The following is a 23,487-nucleotide window of genomic DNA, read 5'->3' as shown; positions in this document are numbered from 1 at the left end:
CCAAGGATCACATATCCTGCATCTGTTAGATGAGGGTCTTAAAACCAGATATTCCTAGTTCCAAGGCTGATACTCTCTCCAGTATACCACTTATCTCAAAACAATAATAATGAAGTTCATCCTAATTCACTTTTGTGATAAATAGAACCAAAAATGGGTTTCTTGAAAAGACTAACAAAATTGATAAGCCTCTAGCCAGCCTGATTAAAAAGAAAAGGGGAAAAATGAAATCAACAGAATAGCCAACAAACAAGGTAAAATCACAACAAAACCAGAAGTAATAAAAAAGAATTGCAGAGAACCTACTGTGCATAGTTATGCTAACAAAACTGAGAACACACACACGCACCATTATCTTCACACATATAAACTATGCAAGCTAACAAAATTAAATAGAGGTCATAAGTAATCCAACTAAGAAAAGGAAATAGAATTAGCAGTTATTTAAAAAAAATAGTTGGGGTAAGGAAGAACTCCTGATCTCAATAGATTCACAGGAGAATTCTATCAAATTTTTGAAGAATAATTAATGCCAATACTAGACAAATTATTCTCAAAAAGTGAGAAATAAAATATTCTACCAGACTTCTATCAGAGAAATACCTAAACCAGGGAAGGATAATGCAAAGGAGGAAAGCTATAGACCAATGTCATTACTGAAAACCAATTCAAAATTTTAAAATAGAATCCTAATTCATTTTAGGGTGGCACAGATTGCCAGCCTTGGAGTCAGGAAGACCTGGGTTCAATTTGCACCTCTGAAAACTATTGGCTGTGTTACCCTGGGCAAATCATTTAACCTCTCAATTCCTTAGGCAGCTCTCTAAGACTCTAAGTTGAAGGAAGTTCTTCCACGGGAGTTCCCTATATTAATGAAATCACAGGTCCCTTTTCCCATCCCCTCCCCGCCCAAAAGAACATTCACTTTAATTTTTAAAATGAACAGACCATATTCATTATACCATGTTCAAGTGGGATGACGGGGAGGGTTGCAAAATCAGACAAATCAGAGGGTGTCACACTTCCCAAGAGGTTGAGAATCACTAATATGTTCCTCTAACAAGTTCATTTCTTGAAAAGTTTTTATGTGTTCAGTCCTAACCCATGTCCTCCTCCTCTTCTGCAGTATCTTTTTTTGGGGGGGCCGGGGCAGGGAGGGAACAAGCAAAAACTGTCCTTCCCTGAATCTCTCCTCACTGTCTGCCCTTTTTCATTGTGTCCAGGTTTTCCAGCAGCAGCATATGGACCAGTGGCAGCGGCAGCAGTGGCAGCAGCAAGAGGATCAGGTAGGGAGGTGTATGGAAGAGGCGGCTACACGGCATACCCCCAGTGTGCAGGGGAAGGTAAAAACTCTGTTGGTATTCTGTGTGGCTGCATCTGTCCAGCACTCCTCTGACCACTGGGTCACACTTTTGGCCAGGGAGCCCAGGGAGGGTTAGGGAAGAGAAGAGCTAAGGCTACAGAGCCGGAGGGCCACGAGGCCTGGGGAATTTCTCAGGGCATATGAAACCAAAACTGCAAACCCGAGAGTTTTTTTTTTCCTCTCTATCTCTTTCATTTATATTTAAGGGGAAAAAAAAGGAATGAAATTGTTTTAAAACTCAGATCCCTCCTTTGCTTGATAGCTGTGGTCATTTTGCCCCCGACTTTGTTTCAGGTTAACAACACTCACCCTAGCCCCACTTCTCTGACTTTACTAGAGGCTCTGTGACCAAGGTGTGAGAGAGGAAATCCAAAGACCCCTCCCCCACCCCCGCTCCAAAACCAGTATAATTCAAACCTATCTATCCATTCCTGATATCCAAAGCAGTGATCTTGACCCTTCTGCCACCAAGAGGTGTGTTTACCTGGCCAGTGGGTTCAGGTACAGCTGGAGTCTCAGGATGGTATGCTTGGCTAGAGTGAAGCTGTTTTTCCCTCAAGCTCACCAGCCCCTCTTCCCATGCCTATTGACCTGAGGCTGACACCAGGCCAAGCATCTCTTATGGTTTGCGATTCCCTCAACCCTTCCAATACCTGGGTTTCTCCTTTTCCCCTCACTGCCTCAGCCTAGCCCTGTGGCCAGCACAGCAAGCTGCCTGGCCTTAAGGAAAGACACCCTAAATTATCATTAGCTGTTTTCCTGAGGTCCTAAGCTTTCTTAAGACATACTAGGAGGTTCAGGGCCAGCTTAAGTGCAAAAATTTTACTAGTAAAAGTTCAGTCTGACTGGCTGGGGCTGGAGGGAGCCTGGGATGCCAACTGGAGAGGTTCCCTCTTGGCTTCCTGTAATTTCCTCTCTTGTCCTAAGCATGGGGCTCAGTTCCCCTCTGGACATCCAGAAAGAGGCTATATTTTAGTGTCCTTACTGGTGCCCAGAAGGCCTGGGCCCCGTCTTGAAACCACTTCGGTGGACATGGTTTTCTCTCTGTCTCTCTCTGCCTTTCTCAGTCTCTGTCTGTCTCTGTCTCTCTGTCTCTCTCTGTCTCTCTGTCTCCTCTTTCTCACCCCACTGGTTCTCCCCAGCCCCAACCAGGGAGACATCCTCTAATGTGGGGGCATGCCTTTGCAATGTCTCGTGGTGCCCTGTGGACAGGAGCTCTAGCGCATCTAGCTGGGAGCTTGCTTTGATAAAACAAGGCTCTTAATGGATGGAGTAGGAAGAAGTGAAGAGAAACTCAAAAGGAAAATAAATGCCCCAAACCCCCAACCCCTCAGTGATGAGAAGATGGCACAGTGGGGCCCAATGGAAGACATCAATAAAAGACTTTTTTTTAAACTCCGTTCCATGCAAACTGGCACTTCCTGTAGAGCTACAAAGGATCCTCCCCCCCTACATCATCGATCCCCGGTTTTCTTTTTGTGGCCTGTGGAATGTAGGGGTTGCTAAGGGGCAATTTGCCAGAGAGCTGGGAAGTGGGGCAGAGGGGGTGGTTTTCCTTAAACCCAATATAACTAACCCAGGCAAGGAGCAGCTCTGAAGCTGGATTTTGGGTCTGGGATCATCCACCCTGGTAACGGGCTGGAGGGTGGGGGAGGAACCTTCTTCAGCTTTGGCCTGGGGGATCCTTCCAGGGGCTCACCCTCAGCTCTGGCCAGTTGCCCCTAAGCGTCCAGAGGCTCCGGGGAGATGATTGTTGCCTTGATTCTGTGTTATATTGTTTTTTTTTTAATTTTCTTTTTTTTGTTTTGTTTTTGTTTCTGTTTTATCTGAGTGCTTTTTTTTTTGGTACCTTGACAAGTGAGCTTTGGTCAAACCTGTGCCTGGAAAAAAAAAAAAAACCCTCAAGATTTTGAGTGTCCTTAGTTGTTTGTTTATTCTGTTCCATTCAGTTCTTTCTTTGTTTTGTTTTTTAACTTGCAATATGAAGCTAAACCTTAACCCCAAATAAACCTCTTCCCTCCCTCCCCACCCTCACCCCTTTGACTTTGTGGCAAGTTTAAAGGGCAGCACGGAGTTCTTTGCAAGTTGGAGAATGATGAATTCCCATTGCCTTCACCCCAACCTCGATCCCCAGCCCCACCCCACCCCCAAAGACCCCAGAGGGAGTTGCCCTATCCAGCCCCGACTCCAGAGGACAGACCCATTTTCTGTGAAACATATTTCATTTTTTTTCCCCCTTCTTCCTCCCAAACAGTGGTGTTTTCTTTGCAGCCATTTTCATCTAGAGAGGTCTCCAACAGGGTCATCTTGGGTCAGTCATCCTCATTTCTGCACTGTTAGTGAGTTGTATTCAGGAGTATTGACCTCAGACTCCCCTAGGAATTTGGGGATGGCAGCCCTAGGTTCTGAGGTAGCCCCTCCACAATGCCCCCTGCTGGTGTTTGTTTTGGCTCTGTGTCCAAAATATCACCTGGATGCTTTGGCTTGAGGGTCCCTGCCCCACCCCTTTACAGTGAAAATCCCTCCATCTCCCCCATGCTTGCTAAAATATGTCTGGTTTAGGGTAACCAGCCCTGGTAGAAGTCACAGTCAACGTAGTTGTGAGGTCAGGAAACGTGGTCAGGGGATGGAGATCTTTGCCTTTCTTTCCTTTAGATGAGGGTTTGTTGCATGGTCCCCTTCTTCCTACTCCCCTACCCCCCACACTCTAGTGAGGACAGTCCCCTGTCCTCCCATTCCTTCTAATTTCCCAGCTATCTTCAAACCAAAATAGAAAACCAATCCCCAAAGGCAGGCAGGATCTCCCTTGCCCGATGAGGTACGTGTCAGCCGTGATACCCTAGTTTCAAACCGGTTCAATTCAGCAGATATCTAGCGTGCACCTCCTCTGTGCTTAATACTGTCCTGGATATAAAAGAAGTAGAAATCGTGGTCCCTGCCCTCAAGGAGCTAATAGACCCAGACTGGTGACCAATCAACATTTTGGACCCCTCTTTTTCCTTCCTTGATTTCTTTCCCTCTTCCATCTCCTCTAGTCCCCTGTTTGTGGCATTTTTCTTCAAAAACTACTGATGGGATCTTCCCAAGAGGCAGTGACCTCTGGCCACAGGGGTAGGCAAGGTGGAGAGGAGCTGCCTTCTGACTTGGCTTGGCTGCCCAGCGAGTGACTTGCATCGTCCAAGGCCCTAGTCCTGGGGTGGGGGGGATCTAGAGGGTCGTTTGGCTCTGCCCCAGGCCCCAGCTGACCTCTCTAAAAGACAATCCAGTCACCCTGGATGTTCACAAACCAGCTGAGGACCTGAGCTGGGCAGAGCTCTGGTCCCCACCAACCTCTCCCTCTAACTCCTAGACAACTTCACTCTCAGTATCACCTTTGTTTTGACTTCACCGGCCGTTCGAAACAACGTCATCTTTTCTTGTGATCAGCGTAGAATTTATTTGTTTATTTTCAGCTTATTCATTTAGTCTCAACAGTACCAACCCCGACCCCACCCCATCCCCCAATCCAATTTGGTTCCCCTTTACCCACCCACAAAGAGACCATCTACTCATAGGACTTCAGGGGAGAGGGAAGCATTTTTTTTAGAAGTTCCCCATCCCCCCCAAAGCTGACATCACGGGTAGGCTGATACGCCAACCTTCAAACTTCCAAAGCCCATGCCCGCCCCCATTCCCACATACCCCTGCAGCACCCACCCCTTCCCCCTCCGCCCCAGAGCAGGACACCTTACTGTACTTTATACTTGCCAGCCATAACCCAATCTCGTAACATGAGTTACTGACAACGGTGGTGAGTGTGAGCAGTTATGTGTTGTTGTCTTTTCTCTTGCTTGGTTGGGGCTGCTGTGAGAGAGTGTCTCTGAGGCACCCTTTCCCGGCCTCTGTTACACTAGGATCTGCACACCTCCTCTCAAACACTCTTCTGAGCACGCTCAGCGGGAAGGTTTGTCCTCACCTCTTAATCCTCTCTCAGTGTCCAGCTTCCTGTTAGTAGCAGCTGGTTTGCATGTTTTTGCTTGTTCAGATGAAACAGTTCAAGAGACAAACTCATATCCGACTCTCGAGAAATGTCTTTTTTTGTACACTTTATTTTTATTTTTTTTAAATTATTACTTAAAACTCCAAAACACCTGTCGTCCAGTACAACATTTCACACCTCCCCTGCCTGTTCCTAGATTGATTGTATGTATCTGTGGGACTGAACTAAATGCATGCACTGTAGTCCATGTACCGGTAGCTGTAGCCGTAGTTATAGAACATGCATTGTTGAGTTGATATTACAGGTCTCCATCAGCTCGGCCTAGTACAGCCACCTAAAGCATAGCCGTGGGTTGACAGAAAGAGAAAGGTTCTCCATGTTTTCGATGTTGCCAAGGCTTGGATCCATGTTCTCTCCATCAGCCACCACCACCTCCCTTCACACTCCCTGCTCCCCAGTTTAAAACTGGGCCACCACCCTCAGCTCTCTAGGCCTTCCCATCATGACCTCCGTTAAAACCCTGTCTGGCTCAAAAAAAAAAAGTTGGGGGGAACAGAAGTAGATTTGGAAATGAATCAAATTTTATGTTCTTTTTCTTCTTTGTATTATTAATTAACCAAATGGATTTCCTTTTCTTTTAAAAAAAAATTGATCTGTGGATATGGTTTCTTGAAGCCCCTCTCCTCCTTCCCCCTTCCCTTTCAGCAATCTGTGCCCCGTGGTAATAAAGCAAGGTGAGCCCCCATCGATGCTTCAGCAGCTGAGTGTAAGGAACCACCTTCCAACTATCCCCCTGCAAGAAAGGGTTTTAGATCTCTGATGTGCACAGTGTTTATGTATCAGGCCCTGGGAGATGTCAACCTCTACTCCTATGAACATAGCCGAAAGAAATAAAAGAGTTAACATATCAAGAAGGGCAAACTGAGGAAAGTTCCTCATGCCACAATTGGTTAAATGGTCTCCTAGAGGATGTAGGTCTTAGGCTGTTCCCACAGTCAGGTATGTGCCCTGCCTTGGGAGAGCCCCCCAATCCACACATATCTGCTATTGGCATTCCAGAGCTTAGAGAGAATAGCTATATAGGCTGTGTGGGACAGGAGCTGTCCGGCACACCCAGATCCTTGGCCTAGGGGGCAGTGCTCGAGTTGTGGCCATTGATGGAGGTGTTTGGTGTTGGAGCTGCATCACAGGGAGCCATCCACACTCTCACCCAAGTCACCTTGTGGTTGGCCACCCACCTTTATTAGATCTCTGGCTGAGGTGAAGGCTGTAGGCCGAAGCCAGGTCTAGCCAACTAACCTATCCGAGGGTCAAACCTGATGCCGTCAGCATGGCCTTTGATTAACTGAGCTAATCTATAATTTATGTGTTTGTCTTAGGGTATGCATGGCACCTGGGGTGGGGGGGAGAAGCTCACCCAGGTGATGAAAAGATTCCAGCTTTGTGTCCTCTAAGAAGTTGGGCCCTCTGTTTAATGTAGCCAGTGCCCAAGTAAATGAAGATCATAACTAAATTAGTAAAGCATCACATTTCCTCTTCTGGCTGAAGCCCAGCACCTCTTAGGTTCTTTAACACTGGCCTATGATAGTCTGAGTCCAGGATGGAAAATGCCACAAACCGCTGGCCAGGGGTGGGGAACCTGTGGCCTCAAGGCTGCAGGTTCCCCACCCCTGCACTAGACAATATCCCAGGTAGGCCAGAGTAATAAGCTTAAAGGGAATTTATGCTATGAGTCATTCTTTCACCTGGACTAGCTCATAGTCCAGGCTGAAAATCTAATTATCTCTGAAAAGGGTTTAGACAAACATGTAGATAAAAGAGCCTGCCCTTGACTCTTAAATACTGGAGTCACCTTGGGTAAGTCACCTAACTTCCTTTGGCTGCAGTTTCTGTAAAATGAGTAGATGGCCTCAGAATCTCCTTCCAGCTTTAGATCTATGATTCTGTGATCCATAATAAATCATTAGAGGGAAATCAGATGCCATGTTAACCAGGTTGAGCATGATGTGAGCACCATGCTAGACAGGTGGCATTTAAAAAGTGGAGACACCATAGTACTAAATTTTGTGGACAAGGAAGTGGTTTTAAGACAGGAGGGAAACAGGATAAAGGGAACGACTGGAATGGAGCATGTTAAAAACTGAGAACCCTCAGGAATCCACACTGGGCTTGGTTTCCTTTAAGATTTTTCTAAGCAAGAAGGGCGTGACATTTTCAGGCTTGCGGTGACACTTCTCTTTTCAGGGTGGCACAAGGCTAAGCTATTAGGGATAAGTTGTAGGAAGAACTCATGGTGCTGTATAAGTGAACAGAAAAGTAGCCAATGAGTTTTATTGTGGGTAACCGTAAAATAATACATTAAATGAGATAAAATGAGACCTAAAGGGTAATGGGCTCTAACAGTTTTGCCATCAGGAAAATAACCTGGGAGTCATTGTAAACCGTGGGCACCTAAAGTCGCAGCCTATTCCCTTAGCCAACCCAATTCTGGGCATCAGCACAGGTTTTAGAATCAAACCAGTAAACATTATGCTGTCTTTATAGCATAGGGCAGCTAGGTGGTGCCATAGTGTACAGAGTGCCAGGCCTGGAACCAGGAAGATTCATTCTTCTGTGTTCAAATCTGGACTCAGACTCTCTCTAGCTGTGTTACCCTGGGCGAGTCACTGAATCCTCTTTGCCTCAGTTTCCCCATCTGTAAAATGAGCTGGAGTAGGAAATGGCAAACCACCCCAGTGTCTTTGCCAAGAAAACCCCAAATGGGGAGACAAAGAGTCATGCACAGCTAATGGACTGAACAACAACAGTGATCCTTGACTAAAACCAGGATGTGGCCACTGAAAGAAAACTGATTATAAATCTGGCTGCCTTTCCTCAACAAGAATGGAACTGAATATAGCCAACATGAGGGCAAATAATATGGTCAATGAGTTGGATCACAGACTTAGAGCTGGAGGCCAGTGAGTCCAACTCTCCCCCCAACCCCCATCTATTTTATATACAAGGGCCGGAGAGGTAGGTGACTTGCCCAGGGACACACCATCAGTCAATGTCTGAGGCAGAATTTCAACCCAGATCTTCCTGACTCCAGCTCTTTTGTTAGTCCCTTCAGAAGGAGAAAGAATACCATTGCGTAGTGATTGATAACTCTTACCCAAAGCAGCAGTTTTTATAGCTAAAATACAATATGATAAATATTTATTAAGCACCTGCTTAATAGTGGTAAACGCTGGGGATATAAATAAGAAAAACAAAAGACGAAGAAATAGGTGAAAGATGCTGCTCTCAAGGAGTCTTCAGGTTAATGGGAGTGGAGGAATAGGACCTCAAGAAAAGCCTCCAAAGTACATACAGTGAATATTTGCAAGCATTGCAAACGGATACAGTTGTAAGGAGCTAAATATAGTATTATTGGGCAGCAGTGGGAGGAGAAGATAGAGTGACCAGGAAGGGAAGAGTTTATGAGGCTGAATCCAAGCCAGACCAACCCTGCCACAAGGTAGAAGACAGTTTTCCAGAGCAAGGGGCCAGCGGAGGGCCTCTCAATCTGTGGACCCAGCAGTCAGGGCTCTTCAGAGGGCATACAGGCTGCCACTATGTGGAGTCTCACCTCTGAAGCCCTCAATGGTGACCAGAACAAGGGAAGAGGGGGAGACAGGCTAAACTATCACCCCCAATCAGAAGGCAGTAGTGGCAGCAAATGTTTCTTGGCTGACCCCAGCACCGGGATGGCTGATTCTGGAAGAGGTGTTTTGCCACTGCTGTCTCTAAGATGCCTGATATAAAACTACTCTAAACCCAGTAGGTGACATGAACAAATGAAATTGTCAAAGTGATGAGATAAACAACAGAGAAGGTATTTTTCTGGGTGGAGCAGATGGGACCACCCAAACCTTCCCACCAGAGCAAAACAACTGATTCCAAGTTCTCAACCTCTGAGGCTCTGGCGGAGCTGGGGATCCAGGGAGGCAATGGGATGCAGGGGCCTAGTACTCCCATGGGTCCTGCCATGAACTCACCACATCCCTTCTCTTTGTGATCTTGAGTTTCACCTCCATAATGAAGGGATGGATGGAGATTCTTCCTCAAGGCCTTCCAACCCTAGTTTATATGACTAGGACATAGAAGGGAATAGCCTTCAGCTAAAAACACCTTGCAAACCACAAAGTGTGAGCTATTATTAGTCAGGCTATGTATTGTACTCTGGGATTGCCTACATCAGCTGCAGTCCCGGGCCTCGAGATACATGTGAGTGATTTTCTCAGGTCATCTCTTTCCCAAAAGCCTCCCGTCTCTCACAAAGCATCATTTCCAGAGGCCTGTTGCATCTTTAGTCTAAATGATATTGGGCTGCCCTTCGCAAATAAAGTCTGGCAGACAGTATAGCCTCACTACATACTTGATCCTGGAGAGATTAGAAGCGGGAGATCTCTTAAAGGTTGTACAGTCATAGGAGCACAGATTTAGAGCCAGAGGAGACTTTAGAGGTAACTGAGTCTGACCCTCTCAATTTACAGATGAGGGAACCGAGACCCAGAGAAATTAGGTGACTTTATCAGGGATCAGACAGCTAGTAATCATCTGAAGCAGGATTTGAACTTGGATCTTCTTGATTCTAAGTCAGTGTTTGAGACACTGCCCTACCCACCCTCATCATGTGACAGTTGAGGAAACTGAGTCCGAGAAAGCTGAAGTGATTCATTCAAGGCCATGCAGATCATATGTAGCAGGGACAAGATTAAAACTCCTTTCCTCTGACTCCAAATCCCATTCTGTTTCCACTCTAGCATGCAGCTAGAGAGCCGGGCCTGGAGTCAAGAAGACCCAAGTTCGAATGTGACTTCAAACACTCACTAGCCGTGTGACTCTGGGCGAGTGACTTCACCTCTGTTTGCCTCAGGTTCCTCACCTGCAAAATGGGGACAATCACCACAATGCTTACCTTCCCAGGCTGTTGTGAAAACCAAATGAGACAATAGTTGTAAAGCCCTTAGCACAGCGCCTGGCACAAAAGAAGCGATTTGTAAATGTTCACTACATTCTACTGAACCCCATTCTCCAAAGAGGTCTGTTTCTAAGAGAAAGCATTTGTTGTTGTTCAGTTGGGTCCAATTCTTGGTGACCCCATGGACCATCGCACACCTGACCTTCTATCCTCCACCACCTCTCAAAGTCTGTCCAGGTTCATTTCCTTTGTCTCCACGACACAATCTGTCCATCTTATACTCTGCCGTCCCCCTTTCCTCTTGCCTTCAATCTTTCCCAACATCAGGGTCTTTTCCAAAGAGTCCTATCTTCTCATCATGTGGTCAGAAAGAGTGAACATGGTTGCTTGGAACTCTGGCCCTTCACCTGGTCCTTCTTGCTCCCAGTAGCTTTGGCAGCGTGTGTTTGCAATGGGGTATGATGCTGTAGCCCATGGCCAAGGTTGGGGCTACAAGCATGTAACAAGACCAGAAGAACCAATAGAGAGTTTTTAGATATGGCATGGTACAATGGAAGGAGAACTGACTCTGGAGACAAAAGGACCTGGGTTCAAATCCCACTTTTGATGCTTACTATTTGTGCGACCCTAGGTGAGTCTCCCTACCTCTCTGGCCCTCAGTTTATTCATTTATAAGGTCCCTTTTATCTCTCGATCCATGATCCTAAAATTAGGAGTACCTGCCAACCATCCCATGCAGCAACCAAGCCCTGCCTTTATTAGAACCAGTTGCTCAACAGATTTATCCTAATGATTCTCCCTGCGCAGACTTCACTCTTGAACTGCTGTCCAGGTAGTCTAGGGTTGGATGCCCCCATTATCCATTTTTATATCTGGATTTCTGCCTTCCTTGAAAAGCTCAGGCTTCCTCCAGAGCCCTCCACAGATCTGAGTAACCTCAGTGAATTTATAATAATGTGCTTGGCTGCCAGCCGCTGACCTCGGCTTCATTCATTTTCCAGGGCTCTCAGATCAACTCTATTGTGGATAAAATACATCAGCTTTGATCAATAATTTTGTAATAGAAATACTGTGCACTTGATAAATCAACTCCAGTGCAATTAGTGACCAGCCCCGAAGCCTAGGCTTAAGTATCAGTTAATCCCAAAATGAATGGAGTAGGAGAATGTTAATGGTCTTTTCAATCAGTAGAATTATTTTCGATGGGCACCACATCCATGGCTTCCCAAGTTGGTTTGACTTCCCTTGACTTGGGCAAACAGAGTCTCCCCAGAAGTCTGCACCAAGTGGTCATTAAAGCTGGCTGATTGTAGAGGTCAGTCCCCAAGACTATGCCGAAGTCAAGCCTTCTTTTATCGTGCCAGAGGGTTGCTGCCTCTCCTCCTGGAGCCCTGCAATAATCAGAATCCCTTGTCTGCCTTGCCCTGGGCTAGCCTGGTGTCCCCTGCTAATTGCTAGCATTTATATAGTGCTTTAGGATTTGCAAAACATTCATTTGATGCTTGTGACAGACCTGTCAGGTGGGTGCTCTTATCATCCATGTTTTATAGATGAGGAAACTAAGATACTGGGAGCAGTTTGCCCAGGGTCATACAGTTAGTAAGTGTCTGAAATAGGATTTGAACTCAGGACTTCCTGTGCTCCATCCACTGCACCACCCGGCTGCTATTGATTAATCTTCCATAACTTGGGTATCTCTGAGTTTAGAGAATGGTATATTGTCATGGATGCAACCAGAAACACACACATGACCCTGTTGAGGGTTTTAAAATTTTATTTACAAAATACTCTCCTCCCATTTCCCAGCACCACCCAGGTGTGACTAACAGTACCAAAAAATCCAGAGTGGGCTCATTTCTCAACCCCACTCCAGTCCAAGAATCAGCTTCCAGGTCACAAATCCAAACATTGAGGCCTAGATCATATTTATGGAGCATTTGAAATTTCACAGTGCTTTCTTCATGACGTTCCTATAAGGTGGCGGTAGAAAAATAGCTCTGGAACTGGCAAGGGCCTTAGAGGCCGGTTAATCCAACCCCTTCATTTTGCAGATGAAGAAAATCAGGCACAGCATGAGGTCTAGCAGGTTTGTGACTTGCCTAAACACTCAGCTCCATTCAGTTCAACAACCATTTATTTTACAGGTGAGGAAACTGAGGCCCAGAGTTGTAAAATAACTCATCTATGGTTACACAGATAGTTTAAAGCCAGAGATCATAACCCAAACCCTGACTACAACTCCAGCATTTTTTCCACCATACCACACTCTCTTAAAAAGGAAAAAAAAAAAGAAATTTACATGATAACTTTATTATATATTTAAAAGGAAAAGCAAGTTATATATAATAGATTTGAAGTTTCATACGCAATCATATTTTTTTAATTATAGTGTGCTATGGAAATGCTTGTCTTATTCCATAAATTAATAATTAAAGTTTTGTTGTTTTTTTTTTTTTAAAGAGAAGATAGAATGAAATTCCTGTCCTGGGAATCCTAAGATTCCAAGGCCCCCTCAGTCCACTTGTTGGAGGCCTTGAAAGCCAGTGATAGGAAACGGGGCCCAGAGGGTTCTCTTGCTCACAAGTGAGGAAACTGAGGCCCACAGAGGTTCAGCGACTTAGCAAAGGTCCCTCAGGTAGGAGGTTCAGTCTATGGCTGGGGCTAGGAAGTTCCAAGAGTCGGGGGACCTGTCGTCACGATGATCCAAGCATAAAGTTTTAAGAGCTTGGACGAAGGTGGGAGTCGTGGAGATGACGAGGAGGAAACAAAAAGGAAAGATGTTCTCTATGCAGGGAATGCCTCTGTTCCCTTCTCCATGAACCTCACTCCCCCACCTCCAAATCTCGCCAATCTCATTTCACTGAATTCCTTTCTCCCTCACTTAATTAAATCTGTTTGTTGTCCCTGCACGTAACTTCTTTGCTCTCACTCCACTGCCTCTGAGTCATTTCCTTCCTCCTTCTGCCAGGAGACATCTTTAACCCTTTCCAGAACCACACCAGGAGCTCACCTGTGCCAGGAGGGTGGCCAACCCCACCTGGTTCCACTTCTTTGTTTAATGCCATCCCAAGATGTTTGTACTTAATGTCACCTATATTCCTTCTAATCGTAGAATAAGAGAGGCAGATGGAAAGATAGATGCAAAATTAATTGGAAACGAAATAATAGAATCCTAAAGAATGAGTGGGTCAAACAACAAATGGAAACAACTAGTGACTTCATTCAAGAGAATGACCTCGATGAGACAACAGACCAAAACAGGGGATGCAGTGAAAGCGGTTCTTAAGGGGAAGCTTTATATCTCTGAATGCTTACATGAATAACACAGAGAAAAAGGAGATCAATGAATTGGGCATGCAACTGAAAAAGCTAGAAAAAGAACAAATTGAAAACCCCCAATTAAATACCAAATTAGAAATACTGAAAACCAAAGGAGAGATGAACAAAATGGAAATTAAGAAAACTATTGAACTAATAAATAAAACTAAGAGCTGGTTTTATGAAAAAAAAACAATAAAATTGATAAACCTTTGGTTAATTTGATTTTAAACAAAGAAAGAAGAATGAGAGAGGCAGGCTCAAATCTAGGAAGGCATGGGTTCAAGTCTCACCACCAACACATAACAGGCTGTGTGACCCTGGCAACTGTTTGACTGAACCACCCAATGATCTGAGTAACTTTCCAAGGCTCTTAAGTTGAGAGAAGGTGCCAACATGCCCTGGTGCAGTGAGTTTCCTCAGCTGGGAGGTCATAGGCCCCATCCTTATCCCCACTGATAAATCATAGATATAGGGTAGGAAAGAATCTTAGAGGTTATCTAAGTTCAACCTTCTCATCTTACTCACGCAGGAACTGAGTCACAGAGCAAATGAGTGACTTGCCCCAGGTGGTGCCAGATATTAAGTGGCAAAGCTGGGGTTTGAAATCCAAACCCAGCACCTGGTGATTTTCACACATGTTCTAAAGTTTGACATTCAGTATTTATTACTTACTTACTTACTGTGTACTGGGGGCAGAGATATAACGTGGCCATTGATCAGCAAGCATTAATTAAGCGCTTGCTATACGTGGAGCACTGTGCTAGGCACTGGGGATGCAGCGAACAGTCCCTGCCTTCTAAAAACTCCTGTGAAGGGAAATAACAGTGCGTATGTAGGTCTATATAAATACATACAATGTAGATACAAGGAAGTTTGGGGGAGAAGGGCATCAGCAGTTGGGGGGCTGAGGAAAGGGCCCGTGGAGAATGTTGTGTTTGGGATGAACTTTGAAGGAAACTAGGAATTCTCAGGGGGAAAGAGGAGGAAAGAGTGCCTTCCAGGTGTAGGGAACAGCCAATGTGAAGAGATCAACAGGGGGAAATGGAGTGTCATGTGACGAATAACAAAAAGGTCTAGGTGGCTAGACTACCAAGTTTGTGAAGGGTTGTTGCTATTGTTCAGTCATGTCTTACTCTTTGTGACCTCGTTGGGGGGTTTTCTTGGTGAAGATACTGGAGTGATCTGCCATTTCCTTCTCCAGATCATTTTACGGATGAGGAACCTGAGGCAAACAGGGTTAAGTGACTTGTCCAGGGTCACACAACTAGTAAGTGTCTGGGGCCAGATTTGAACTCAGGAAGGTGAGTCTTCCTGACTCCAGGCCTGCTGCTCTGTGCACTATGTCACCACCTAGCTGCCCTTTGTGAAGGGTGGTCATAAATAATAAGTCTGGAAAGGCAGTTTGGAGCTAGGTTGTAAAGGGCATGTATTTGACCCTCTGGGCGATAGGGAGCCACGAGAGTTTATTAAATCATAGGGTGATGGGTTTATTCCTTTGTTTTTGGAAAACAACCATGCAAAGTCTCTGCCTTTTAGAAACTTAGTCTATTAAAGGAGATAAGAAAACAAAAAACTATAAAATGGGATGATGTGGGAAAATATAGCATGTACAGCATGAAAGAATTAAACACTACGGCCATCCAGCAGAAGGAAAGGGAGAAAAAGGAGTCATTCTTTTGTTCATCTATTAACGTAGCCTGAATCCTCAACTACATTCTAAGTTTTTCAAGGACAAGACTGTCTTGTTCTAGCTTCGGATACTTCCTGTTGTTGTTCCTGTGAGTCTGTCTGACTCAGTTTCTTTGACTGTATGATAGCAACTCTCTCCCTTAAATGAAGTTACATCTGTAAAGAACTTAGCACAGTACCTGGCACATAATAGGTGCTTAATAAATGTTTGTCCCGTGTACCCCCCTCCCCTAATTCTGCATCTCTTCTACCTTCTCTTCCTCCCTGGTGTGAGGTTCTACCTAGTGGACACTCAGCCTGGATTAATAGATCCATTTGGCTGCCCAGATTGGAACAATATTGGACTGACCTTCGTGGGTAGAAAGGAGCAGATGTAGGGTAGCCCATAGCATTTGTTTGGGCTGTGTCTCCAGCGTCTGAGAGCACTGTAGAGAGGAGCTGAGTAGAGAGGGACTAGCCATCTAGCAAGAGATGGAGGGAAACCTTCCCAGTCACCTTCCCCTTCCTTTCTTTTCTGTGACTCACCAGCTGCCTCAGGGGCTCAGTTCTTGTAGCATGCAGGTTAGAATGTTCCCTGACTCCCTCCTTCTACAATGTCTGCACCTTTAAAAAAAAAAGCTACTTTCAAATCTCCGTGGCAATGGAAGCTTCTGATAATCCAAAACAGTAAATAATGCAAAATAATTTAAATCAGGTCTCAGCCTTCCCTGCCCCCCTCGCCTTTCTGCAGCAAATGTCTTTGCTTTGCATTTGATATTTCAGGTTAGTTCACTCAGATTCTCTAATGCAGGGGTTCTTAACATAGGATTACAAAGGAATAAATATTTGCCAGGATCACAGAGGAATAAGTGTGTGCCTACTATGTGCCAGGATTGCAAAGGTATAAGTGTGCCTACCGTGTGCCAGCATTGCAAAGGAATAAGTGTGTGCCTACCTGTGCCAGCATTGCAAAGGAATAAGTATGCAAGGTGTTGGGAATACAAAGGCAAAAAATGATCCTGAGCAAGTCTCTCAGCCCCCCAGGTCTCAGTTTCCTAATCTCTAAAATGATAGGGTTGAACTAGATGACCTTTGAGGTTCATTCCAGCTCCAGATCAATTATTCAATGATTCTCACTTGTCATGGCAAGGAGGTAAACACTGCAGCCTCTTGTGGTCCATTCTAGCAAGTTCTTGCCTTCAAGGAGCTTACATTCTACTGTGGGAGGGAAAACCACAGCTAAGGAAGTACAAACTATACACAGAGTATTTGGGGCGGGGAAAGCATTAACAATCGTGGGAATCAGGAAGGGCCTAATAGAGAAGATGGCACTTGAGCTAAACCTTGAATGGAATTTGGAATGGGCTCAATCAGCACCACACAGCTATTCAGTCAGTCAGCTGGTAGTTACAAAGTGCCTACTACGTGCCAGGCACTGTGCTAATCACTGGGAGGACACAGGTGGGTACCCAAAAGGTGGGGAAAAGGGGTGGATCAGCACCCTAGTAGCTGGGGCAGGGAGTGGAGAGAAGTACAGGATGAGCCTTCCATCCTTTTCCTCCGAGCTGCCCTTTGGGAATGGAAAGAGTATGGTGCTAGATGGTGGGAGGCCCTCCTCCTGTCACCATGGCAACAGAGAGCAGGGGCTCATTTGTTTTGCAGATGAGTAATTACTACTCAATTAGGGGAGGCTAAAAATAAAGTAGCCCTTTGTTCCCGGTTACTCATTAATATTAATAAAAGGTCCTGTCCAGGTCTGTGGTAAACAATTAATGCAAATTTGGCTGCCTGTGGTAGGGGCCAGAGTGGGGAATCCGGGTTTGGGCTAGCTATTTTCTTTCCCAGCCATCCATCTCCAGGAAGTTATTTCTTATTTTCAAAAAGAGAATTTGGCCTTCTTACCCTTCCTGAACAGGGGAGACTTTTTACACAAATGAAATCAAATGAGATAATATTTATAAAAAATGCTTAGCACAGTGCCAGGCATGTAGTAGGCACTACATAAATGCTTATTCCATTCCCCTTTCCTACGCACCCAGAACCCACGGAAAAACTGCACACATCCTCACAGGCAGGATCGAGGGTCTCACTCCAAGACTAAGGCCAGTCTGATTCCTTCATGCATCAGGAGCTGGGGAGCTACCTACACTCCCTTACTTTGAGTAGGAGAGTATAGACCCAAAATCCTGATGGGATGTAGGTCAGGAATTCAGACCTGGAAGGGAATTTAGAGATCATCTAATCCAAACTCCTTATTTTATAGTTGAGGAAACTAAGGCCCACAGAGTTTAAATGACTTGGCAGAGGTCACACAGTAAGTAGCGGAGGCAAGATTTGAACTCAGATTCCCCCCGCCCCCACCCTTTCCAGGCAAAACCACTCTCAACCTGTCTGGTCCTTAATCTCTAAGCCAATGTCAGTGAGTAACTGAACCTTACTGCCAGAGATTTCAAAGCATCTTCACTGGAGCCTTCATTTAAGAAAGGCCAAGTTACAGTTGGGGATGAATTTTATACACATTGGCCATTCTTTTGGGCATGATAATAAAATGGGCATTGGAAAATAGAGACCTAAGTCCTTGCATCCTTTGTCCTCCTATACACTGTTGTGCAAGTTAACTTGGGACCATTGCATGACTTTCTAAGCCTTAGTTTGTTTCTTTTATTTTTATCTTTGTGAATGAATATGGTAGAAAGGGCATTGGGCTCAGTTAAAGGACCTGCATTCAGGTCTTCTCTCTGTAAGACCGTAGTCAATTTATTTACTGTCTCTGGGCCTCAGTCTTCTTCTCCATAAAAGGATAAGGTTGGACCCTAAATAACTTCCAAGGTCCCTTCTAGCTCTAAATCTGAGAAACAACCAATTCCTGGCTTGGCCAATTAGATTCTGGGCAGATAACCCCACTGAGCCTCAATTTCTCATGCTTTAAAAAGGGGATTGGCCTGCAGCAGGGGTTCTTAAACATTTCCTATGTCATGTACCCCTTGGGCAGGCTGACAAAACCTATGGACCAACCGTATCCCAGAATAATGTGTTTAAATGTGCAAAACATAAAATTACAAAGGAAACAAATTCTACTGAAACATGGTTCTCAAAATAAAAATGGGAAAAAATGTATGGACTGCCAGATTAAGAACCCTTGGTCTAGATGATCTCTAAACTTCTGGCTCAAGGTTCTAGGCCCTACCTGTTACCCATCGCTTCCCCTCCAGTATTGGGAGAACTAAGACAGTGCTGGTACTGTGGGAAAGGAGAAATGGAGGTGCTCTCATCTCCCCTGGCTCTCTTGACAGTACTCTCTCTGACACTAAGGTGGCTGACATGAGCCCAAACCCCATTTTTCCTGTACTTCGGGAAGATTATGTGGTCTGCCTGTACATGGTCATCCAGGAAATTAGCAGCAAAGACACAACTAAAGCCCAACTGTTTTGGCTCTCAGTTGGTTACTTGACCTCAGTAGTAATAATATCATAATATGCATTTTATAATGTGCCAATTTTTAAAATATTTGAACTTCTCATCTCATTTGTTTTCCCCACACTCTCTATAAGATAAGTAGGGCAGAAGTTACTACCCCCCTTTCATAGTTAGACTAACTGAGGCCCAGAGAGGGTAGATGATTTTTTCCCAACAACATCAAGTCAATGAGTAGCAGAGGCTTGGGACTGGATCACAGACTCCCTTGACTTGAAGCTTTGCCCATTGGTCCATAACAACATGGCAGTGGGGATGAGGGGCAGGTACAGCTGGGCCCTTTCCATCCCAGGACACCCCCTGCATTGTTACCAGCTGAGGCTAGGGCCTCCTGTCCCAGGTAAGAGGGAGTAGAGGAGGTGGTGAAAGGGGGAGCCAGAACACCCCAAGCAAAGGCTGTAAAGAGAGAAAGTGCAGGTCCCCTGAGTCTTCTGCTGATGGAGAAGAGTGTAGCTGAGCCTTTTGGTAAGGTCAGTATTTGTTTGTTGTTAAAGATCTAATTAGAAACATGAGAGGGAGCTGAATGACTCCTTGCTTGGCTAATTAGTGACACGTATGGGCCAGCTTTGAACTTCAAGGACACAAAGCTATTAGCACTTACATCAAAAATGGATTAAACGTCTCTGCTTTTATAATGATTAAAGATGAGCCGTTCAAGTGGGAATCCTTTTATACAGTCTGTGAGGGGTTGGCCTGTGCCATCATCTGGGGGAAAATGTTGGATGTCTCACTCCTCACACCGGCCCTGGGCCAAGGGAACCACATTAAATGTGATTGGGTAATAAATATCCAGCATTGACAGGAAATAGCAATAGGCCTGGGTGAGTTGGGATGGTTTCCCCAGACTTGTCCCCAGCATTTCTAAGGATGAAGAATGTCCTTGGCCTGGTCGTTGGACATCTAGGCAGCTCACTGAAGGTGTCAAAGGAACCCACCAAATTTGGACGAAAAGGCCCAGATAGACATTATAGAACAGGGGTTCTCCACCTTCTTTGTGTCACAGATTCCTTTGGCCTGTGGAGCAGAATAATGTTTTTAAATACATGAAGTACATATGTGTAATATCTATCATACATACATATGTATCATAAGTACATGATAGTTAGCAAAACATTAAAAAAAAAAAGAGCAAGCCCAGGGTAAGAACTCCTGGCAGAGAGGAAGAGGTGGTTCCTTCTTTCTTATAGAACTCCCAGCTTGACAGCCCTCTGCTCTCAGAAAGTTTCCAGGTTCATGAAAGAGATACAGTGCTGGTCATGGGGTCATAGATTTTTAAATCTGTGAGAGCACCCTATGAGTCATCTGAGGAGGGGGATGAGGGTGGGGAATGTAATGTGGTCAGACCTGTGAAGGGCAAGTATCAGATCCAAATAAAGAATAGAAAATACAGCAGGAGAAACTATGGCTCAGAGAGATGAAGTGATTCGTCCAAGCTCACACAGTTAGGTGGGAGACCGGGGAGTCCAAACCACTCCAAGAATAGCTTTTCTACAACATCTTGGAGAGTTGCCCATCTAATGAAGGAGACAGTGCCTGCCCTCTTGTGGTGTTCCCCATTTCATCAAGATCTTCCTCATCCTTATTTCTCCCAATAAAATGAGAGTTCCTTGAGGCGATCATTAGGGATTTAGGCACCTATTATTATGTGCCAAGCACTGGGGGTTGAAGGCTAGGCAAAAGACAGTCCCTGCTCTCACAACCCAATGGAGGAAACGATACGCAAATCACTATGTACAAACAGACTATATGCTGGATAAACTGGTCAACAGAGGGAAGCCTCTAGAATTAAGAGAGATCAAGAAGAGGCTTCCTGTAGGAAGTGGGATTTTGGTTGGGCCTTGAAAGAAGCCAGGAAGCAGAACTGAGGAAGGAGAACATTCTAAGCCTAGAAGATAATCAGTGAAAAGGCCCAAAGTTTGGGAAAGAGTGTCTTGTTCGAGGAACAGTAAGGAAGGCAGTATCATTGAGTCACAGAGTACATGGGGGAGGAGAGTATGAGAAGACTGGAAAGTGGGGAGGGAGGGGAGGGGGGCCAGCTTATGAAGGGCTTTGAACACCAGATAGAGGATTTTATATTTGATCCTGGATGTGATAGGGAGCTACTGGAGTTTATTGAGGAGGGGGATGGGGGTAGAAAATGTAATATGGTCAGACCTATGAAGGGCAAATATCACATCCAGATAAAGAATAGAAAATCCTCAGCATTAAAGAAAAAGAAAATCACAGCAAATGAAGGGTTCAAAAGAGGGGGGGAAAAACAACCCAAAGTCACAAGGCCTTTCTCCCTTTTCTTCTCCACCATCTGCCTGTACATTTTGACTCTCAGGGTAGCAAGGAATAAAGAAACAAGGGCATCTGCACGTCAGCTACAGCCTCACACTGTGCGTCACCTCCCCAGCTGACGCTGCCCAGAGACAGGGATATTTCCAAGCGGCCACTGCTCCTGGTAACTGCCTATTAACGCTGGCAAGGTCGGCAGCCTACGTCAAGTGGCACTTTGGTCGTCTGCAGTGCTTGGTTTTTTTCCTGTACCTCCTCATTTGCTGCTCCTTGCCAGTTCTAACCTGTCTCTGCAGTAGCAAGATTTCAGGTGTTAACAAACCCTGCCGGCTGGCACAGTCTCACAGATGGTAAACATTCATTTCCTTTGGTTGGTGTTTTCTTGTCTGTCAGGAGATACCCACATGGATAGGTAGGAGCTTCCCATACTTTGTAAAAGGCTGAGTTGGTGATCGGAACCTCTTTCCTGATTGCAAACCCAGCCCGGGCCAGCCTGCTTGGGTTGGTTGTCAGGATGGGTTTTCTAGTTCATGCTGCTTCTTGAAATAATTCCTCTGTAAAGCTAAAACCTAGTTTTTCCATTATCAGGCAAAGCCTAGGAGATAGTTGGCCCTTCTTCACTCCTCCCTGTCTTGCAAAGGTGCCTGGGCATGTTCCTGGGGTGCTTGGACACTGGGCAGCATGTCTAGCCTCCCAGCTCCTCTCTGCTGCTTAGAAGAATACAAAGCAGGTAGTTTGCCCTTTGGGCCCCAGTCTGGGGTCCGTGAATAGGAAAATCCCAGACGGGAGTCCAGAAATAGTTTTCATTTGCCCTTAGCCTGGTTTTTTTTTTTTTTCAGTCTCAGCCTGACTCCTTAGCCTATGGACTTAAACGCCATTGGTTTCAGGTCTGGTGGGAATTAGGAGACGGCAGAAATGAAGTTCCCCCATCACCAGGATTTACCAATTCCATTTTTTATTTTTTGCCTTCTGAGCCAAGGGATAAGCTCCCATCCAAAGTGTGGGTCCCAGAGAGGGACTTAGATAATTGGCATTTATATAGTTCTTTTTTAAGGTTTACAGACATGATCTCATCTGATACTCCAAACAACTCAGTGAGAAGTAGTGTGGCTTAGTGGATGGAAAGCTGTCCTTGGAGCCGGCAAGGCCCAGATTCAAGGCATGCCTCTGGCATATACTGGCCATATGGCCCTAAGTAAGTCACTGTGAATTTGCAGACAAGGTCCAGCCTACATTGGCAGAGGGTGTTTTCCTCACTTGAAGTTCCTGTCACCGATAAAATTACAGGTCTGATCTTTATCCCTAGCAACTTTGTAAGGTAGGGACTATCATCCTCATTTTTCAGATGGAGACTGAAGGTCCAATTTGTTAGAAGGACTTCCCCATGGTCACACATCAAGTAAGTGTTAAGATCAGTATTTGAACCCAGGTGTCTCCTACCTTCCAGTTCAGCGATCTTTCCATATTGCGAGAGTATACCTGTGTTTTACTTTTTCTTCTACCACGTTCCTCACTCTGATTGGTATGACCTTGTTTTACTTTGTGGGGAAATGTACAGACACACAAATACACTCTCCCTGTTTACATGGCACACCTGCCTACCTGGCCAGCTAGCAGGGATCCCTCTTAGGTCAGTGAAAAATAGCTGAGATAAAGATACTATTTGCTATTGAGATTATATCACTCTAAGAGAGATAGATGGTCTCATACCTGCCTGGGGGTTTGGTCTCAAAACATCTCTGGCAGTTTTATGTGTCATTGTACCCTTCTATATAACAATGATACCAGCAGACAGGATTAACACACAGTCCTCCCAAGGCTCTTACTTTATGTAGTCAGTGCATTAGGGATGATATGATTTGATTTGTAGTATATTTAAATCTGTGAAGGAGTAAGGTAGTGATATAATGGGGTTCTTAGTCTGTATTAAATACTGGCTTTGCTCCCAATCTGAATAACATCACCGTTAGCTGGCAAATCCCAGCATTAGGCAAAAAGGGGGGAAGGGGGAAAAGGTTGCATGCTATTAAGTGTTAGAAGAACAAACCCAAAATTAGCAGGGGTTTTTCCACACTTAGAATGTGGGGGAAGGGAAAAAGTATGATAGCAGAATGGGTGAATAAGTACTCAAATACTCCTCATTTGTTCTTGTCAAGATTTAAGGCTAGCTATGTGTTCTCCAGATAAAATGGAGATTACCCAGGTGATGTTGACATTGGACAAAGTCTGCAGTTTAGCCATAACACTTGTGTGTAAATACAGATACAGAAGGAGAGAAATAGCTGTAAATTGACTTTTACCTGTTAATCCCTCCCAAATTTGAAGCGAGAAGAGGTGGAAGATTTCTCCCATCTATAACTTCCCGTATTTAATGTGAGCTTAAAAGTTTATGATGTAAATAATTGATTGTCCCTGCATCTAGGTCTCAGAACTAATTTGATTTTCATTTATCGTGTC

The 23,487-nt window shown here is 45.0% G+C and overlaps 1 protein-coding gene across 6 annotated transcripts in view; it reads left to right on the top strand.

The window, feature by feature from the left end:
- Positions 1-23,487, top strand: part of MSI2 (musashi RNA binding protein 2) — a 525,661-nt gene that overhangs the window by 480,735 nt on the left and 21,439 nt on the right. For 4 of the 6 annotated variants that reach the window (XM_036754985.1, XM_036754984.1, XM_036754983.1 and 1 more), the window contains one exon: positions 1,224-1,343. In XM_036754985.1, coding sequence (XP_036610880.1) covers positions 1,224-1,343 — 120 coding nt within the window. The remainder of the gene's footprint in view (positions 1-1,223; positions 1,344-23,487) is intronic. The other 2 variants (XM_036754986.1, XM_036754987.1) reach the window with 1 other exon arrangement.

This window comes from Trichosurus vulpecula, chromosome 4, assembly GCF_011100635.1.
Source record: "Trichosurus vulpecula isolate mTriVul1 chromosome 4, mTriVul1.pri, whole genome shotgun sequence".
Taxonomy (NCBI): domain Eukaryota; kingdom Metazoa; phylum Chordata; class Mammalia; order Diprotodontia; family Phalangeridae; genus Trichosurus; species Trichosurus vulpecula.
Note: the sequence above shows the minus strand (reverse complement) of the source record. Positions and strands in the feature narration are given on the sequence as shown.